The 5,537-nt window shown below is 38.7% G+C and overlaps 1 protein-coding gene across 1 annotated transcript; it reads right to left on the reverse strand.

Moving 5' to 3' along the window:
- Nucleotides 1-710: 710 nt before the first annotated feature.
- Nucleotides 711-4,073, reverse strand: LOC137747142 (putative pentatricopeptide repeat-containing protein At5g37570). The gene is made up of 5 exons (XM_068487169.2): nt 1,908-4,073; nt 1,495-1,571; nt 1,296-1,406; nt 1,063-1,201; nt 711-966 (listed from the first exon to the last, which is right to left on the reverse strand). The coding sequence occupies exon 1, from the start codon at nt 3,838-3,840 to the stop codon at nt 2,161-2,163; it is 1,680 nt and encodes a 559-aa protein (XP_068343270.2). The 5' UTR covers nt 3,841-4,073; the 3' UTR covers nt 711-966; nt 1,063-1,201; nt 1,296-1,406; nt 1,495-1,571; nt 1,908-2,160.
- Between the last annotated feature and the right edge of the window lie 1,464 nt (nt 4,074-5,537).

Raw genomic sequence — 5,537 nt, forward strand, 5'->3', positions numbered from 1 at the left:
GCATTTACTCCTTCCTGAGTTTCATCTATCAACATTATATCGTATGCGAAAAGCATACGCTAAGGAATATCATCTTGAATATGTCTCGTTAACTCATCCATTACTAATGCAAAAAGGTAAGGACTTAAAGATCAACCTTGATGTAACCCTACAATTATGGGAAAGCTTTCGATTTATCCTTCGTAAGTTCTTACGACAGTCCTTATTTTATTATACATATCCTTTATTGCTTTGATATATGCAGAAATAATGCCATGAAAACAAACAAAAGATGCGTCAAATATAGTGCACAATGTTAATGGTATAGTTTTCATCACTTCAATCCTGCATCACAGTTTAAAAGGTGCAATCCTCCAACTGCTATACGACAATCTCCAACTATTAGGCGACAAAATTAGTGTTCCGATCGGATAAAAAAACTACTTGGGGAGATGGAATCTTTGGTCCTAGCTCTACTATTACAGTAGAAACTATTTAAAAGCAGTTACGAGATACTTTGGTCATTAACCTGCTTTAATGTACCCCGTTCTTCCATATGTCCACTAATTTGTTGTGCTTAAAAAATGATGATAAAAAGAACTTTGTCAAAATTATGCGCTACGGCTATGAGAAGAGAATCTCACTGCCTTAACATTAGAAGGGCTCTCCAGCCATTCACCGTATTTGATAAGACTATATCCATTGAAAACAAACTTCTAAAACTTATGGGATTGTTTCACAATTGGGAGGTCCTTCCCATTGATTTTGATGCCCAAGGGATTACCAGAATTGCCTGGATAAAATGGAAGCCAGTGCAGCTATTCACGGTCTACATGTGGAACTTATGTATCTTTAGATATCATATTTGAACCACAAAGCATTATCCACAAGATGGTTATGAAATTACATGCTACCTCTACATACAATCAATAAGAGCTTATTGATGAAAGCCGAGGATAGTATAAGATGCTGCCCCCAATCAGGAACCTGCACATATGGAAACAACTAAATCCACAACCAAACCAACAAAGCAATGTCAAAATTAAGTATCATCTGTCAAAAAATTCCAGGTCTACGGTCTACCTAACAAAGAATTGAGGGCAAGAAATTTTTGCTTGGCCAAGTTTTGTAATTGCAGCATTGCATGTCAGTCAGTCAGTGTAAGCATGAGGAGAGATGTTCGTTTGTGTTGCTAGACCCCAAGTGCGTTCCCTTCCTAGGCCTGGAAGCAGATTGAATGCAGCATTAAATCTATATAATCCTCAAATCCATTTAGCAGTAAAGCACGGGTTGCGTTCAAAAGCAGAGGATGTTACCACCAACGGAACTTGCTTAGAGATAAACCACTCATAAGCTTCAGGTTGCTTGGCTGATAGTTGATCCCGGTCCCGGATAAGCTCTCAAGGGAAGCAGATTCTCTTAATAAACTGCATCAATGCATTAGTTAAACATATAAAAGGAAATCATAGAGTTAATATAATCTATAAGCAACCAAAGTGGATAGAAAGCACACACCAGTTGCATTTGAAGCCTTCGTGCGAGTTAAAATGCATAAATGAAATTTCAAAGTCCCCATAATAGTATTCCAGATCCTGAAAAACAAAGCAGAGCACACATTTCCACTTTCATGTTAACAAATTAAATTACTTAATTTACAGTTAAAAAATAAAATAAAGTTGTTGAAGCTGATATTTAAAACTTTATGGTCTCCTTATTACAACTGTCTATAAAAGGGATCAAATTATGCCATTTTTATGGAAGTGAGTAATCGACAAGTCCTTAATTACACAGGACTACTTATTAGCAGCACTGGCAATATAGGAAATCAGAGTTTGAATAGACTAACTACAAAACTGATGTTATAAGCTTCAATTTGGTCAACTTCCACAGATGAACTCAGAAGTTTTGAAATACAAGTGGTGCAATACCTCTTTTGTACGAAAACATTTATGTCTCTGTCTCTACCATCCTCTCAGGATGCAATCCCACTTGAAGCTTGCAATAAGGAGTGTCGTAGAAGGCAGCCTTGGCAACTTGGTTTCTCAAGCACCAATAAGCTAGGAGTAGAACTAAATCTTTTTGATTAATTCCAACTCCATGATGTAGACGCTAGTGAAGATGGTGTGTCATCTGTATACACTCCAGGCACTGCATAAAGAGAGTTACCGAGAAGCTCACACTTTAAACTAAATAACTGATACCGGGTATCTTTTTAATCCCTTGCTCTTCCATTTTGGTCCTTACTGCAGAAACATCAAACCAGCGGCCTGTTTCTGCATAGATATTGGACAAGAGCACATAATTACCAGGATTTTGAGGTTCAAGCTCAAAAAGTTGATTAGCAACTAACTCTCCTAGCTCAGCATTGCAGTTTAGCTTACAGGCTGAAAGTAGTGCACCCCAAGCACCAGCATGAGGCTCCACAGGCATTGATTGTAGAAGATCATAAGCTGCTTTTAACCGTCCTGACCGGCTAAGAAGACTAATGATACATGCATAATGATCAGGAGAGGGTATTAAACCGTACTTATGTCTCAATGATTCAAAGAAGTGCCAACCCTCCTCAACAAGCCCTGACCGACTACAAACTGTCAGGATGACTGTATAAGCAACCTTATCCGGAGCCAAACCTTCATTTAGCATCTGTCTGAAGAGGTCAACAGCCTGACCCCCTTGACCATTAATTGACAACCCTTGTATCATAGAACAATACGAAATCAAGTCCCGCTTAGGCATCTCTTCAAACAAACGTGTTGCTCTTTCCATATTCCCACACATTGCATTCATGTTGATCAGAGCTGCGAGAACATGAGCCTGACAAACATCAACGGAGCTCTGGCTCAGGTAAGAATCAACCCATTTAGCCACCTGCAAGCAGCCCACTTGGGAACAAGCTGACATCAAGCTCACCATTATAAACTCATCGGGCTTAACATTCTTCGTACTCATTTCTTGAAATATCTTTACAGCCTCGTTAGGTTGACCATTTTGAGCATACCCTGATATCAATGCTGACCACGCAACGATATCTATATTCGGGGCTTGCTCAAACAAAAATCTCGCAGACGCCATATCTCCGTACTTGGCATATCCATCAATCATAGTAGTATAAGAAACCACATCCTTGTCAGGCATATGATCAAAGATCCTCCTAGCATTAACCAAATCCCCCATCTTCACAAACCCACTAATAATCGCATTCCACGACACCACATTTTTCTGGGGCATCTGATCAAACAGCTTGTTGGCCTCCACCAGATCCCCAACACTAGCATACCCAACAACCATAGTCGTCCAAGAAACCACACTTCTCTCAGACATTCTATCAAACACCTTGCGAGCGCAAACAATCTCCCTGCACTTGCCGTACAAATCAATCAAACTGGTGCCTACAAACACATCCCCATCAACCCCGCACCGCACCGCCGACCCATGTATCGCCCTTCCTTCCTTTACCCTCCCCTCACTCGCACACGCCTTAAAGAGAGACGGGTACGTATACCTATCCGGAAGGCCTTCCTCCCTCTTCATTCGAACAAACAGAGAAACAATGCCCAAAAAACCAGACCTTTCGCAGTACCCTTTGATCAGACAGTTCCAGAGAAAGGTGTTGGGGCTGAGAACGCGGTCGAAGACGGCGGCAGAGTAAGAGAGGGAAGCGAGGGCGTTGGAGAGGCAGATGAACTGGGTTATGAGGAAGTAATCTTGCTCCAAACCTTTGTGTACAATGTGGGCGTGGATTTGTTGGAGATGGAATTGGGTTTTGCAGGCTTTGAGCAACGTTGCGATTGACGGCAGCAGAAAAGTGGGATGGCGGTTGTTGGGCGGAGCTAGCGATGAGTAGAGGCGGATTGTAGGCATGGGTCTTTCTCTGTTTCAAGTCCAATTACACCGTTAACTTTCAACTTTTGGAATCGGCTTCAAGGAACACATTCTCAGTTTTCCTAAAGATGTTATGGTACAATTTAATGGCCATGTAACAGCTGAGAGATAAAAATCGGAGGGAAAACTTGCTTGGTTGCCGAGAAAACACCGGGAAAATGGTGACAAAGGCAAAGAATATTTTCTGGGGAAGCCTCAGTCTCACTGCGCGCGGGGCTGTCTGCGTTGTTTGTGCACAAACTACAAAGAGAAGGAAGGGGTGACGTGGCAGAGGAGGGAGGGGGCGCGCGCGATGCGATCACAATGTTTGGTTCTAAAAATTACATAACACAAAGTTACGCTGGCAATTTCTGACACGGTCTGATAACTCGTTAAATTTTATACCTCTAAAATTATAATAATTAATATGCATCATGCAGCTCTTTGAAGAAAAAACGAGGAAAAAATGAAAATTATAAGAAAAGCTGAAAAGAAAATAAAAAAGAGAGAGAAAGATGGGACCTATTTTCAATTTTGCTTGCTACTAGTAGGGTGGGTTTTTCCACCGTGATCTTTCAAGTGTGCACTTGTTATTGTTAGGATAAGATCCGACAGCTGTGTTCCTGACATGTGTACGTCATTTACCTCTCTCTCTCCTTTTTATCTTGAGAAATTTTTCATTGTAACATAAACACAAATAGTACACCACGTGTTTTAATAGAAGTGGTGAGAAATTTTTTTTTTTTTTTTTAAAGTTATTAACTTTTTATCACACATATCCCACTATTTTATAATGACACGTGATGTACTATTCCGTGTACCGGTCAATTATACGTACAAAATAAATAGATTTAAATCTACTTAATAAATATATATATATATATATATATATATATACACACACCATTGAACTTGATGGGATACGCATTCTACGAAACTAGTTTCAATGATCCAACCGTCAAACATGTTTGTATATACTTCGAGATCGCATACGCCAAAAATTGAAAGAAAAAAAAAACTTTCTAAGATCAAGTAACGGGACAAAACTTTTCGACGGTTATAAAAAAAAAATCACGATTTAACGGTTATTTTAACTCCAATTTTAATGATTTTTTACAGGTACACTCCTTGATCCTATATGAATACAGTGATTGAATTCGATCTTCAATTTAAAATATTTACACTAGTGGATACCACAAAATCTTATGTTATACGTAATGAAAGTATAAATAAACTCTTAAGTGTTAGTGAATCTATTATTTTGATGGGATACGCATTCTACGAAATTAGTTTCAATAATCCAACCATCAAACATGTTTGTATATACTTCAAGATCGCATACACCAAAAATTGCAAAAAAACAAATATTCTGAGATCAAGTAACGGGACAAAACTTTTTTACGGTTATAAAAAGAAAAATCACGATTTAACGGTTATTTTAACTCCGATTTTGATGATTTTTTACAGTTACACTCTTTGACCCTATATGAATACAATGAATGAATTCGATCTTCAATTTAACATATTTACACTAGTGGATACCACAAAATCTTATGTTATACTAATGAAAGTATAAACAAACTCTTAAGTGTTAGTGAATCAATTGTTTTGATGGGATACACATTCTACGAAACTAGTTTCAACGATCCAGCTGTCAAACATGTTTGTATATACTTCGAGATCTCATATGCCACAAA

This window comes from Pyrus communis, chromosome 2 (assembly GCF_041283825.1).
Source record: "Pyrus communis isolate YQ-2024b chromosome 2, ASM4128382v1, whole genome shotgun sequence".
In the NCBI taxonomy this organism is placed as follows: domain Eukaryota; kingdom Viridiplantae; phylum Streptophyta; class Magnoliopsida; order Rosales; family Rosaceae; genus Pyrus; species Pyrus communis.

Coding starts and splice junctions, on each gene's coding strand:
- LOC137747142 (XM_068487169.2), bottom strand. CDS start 3,840: ATGCCTACAATCCGCCTCTACTCATCGCTAGCTCCGCCCAACAACCGC.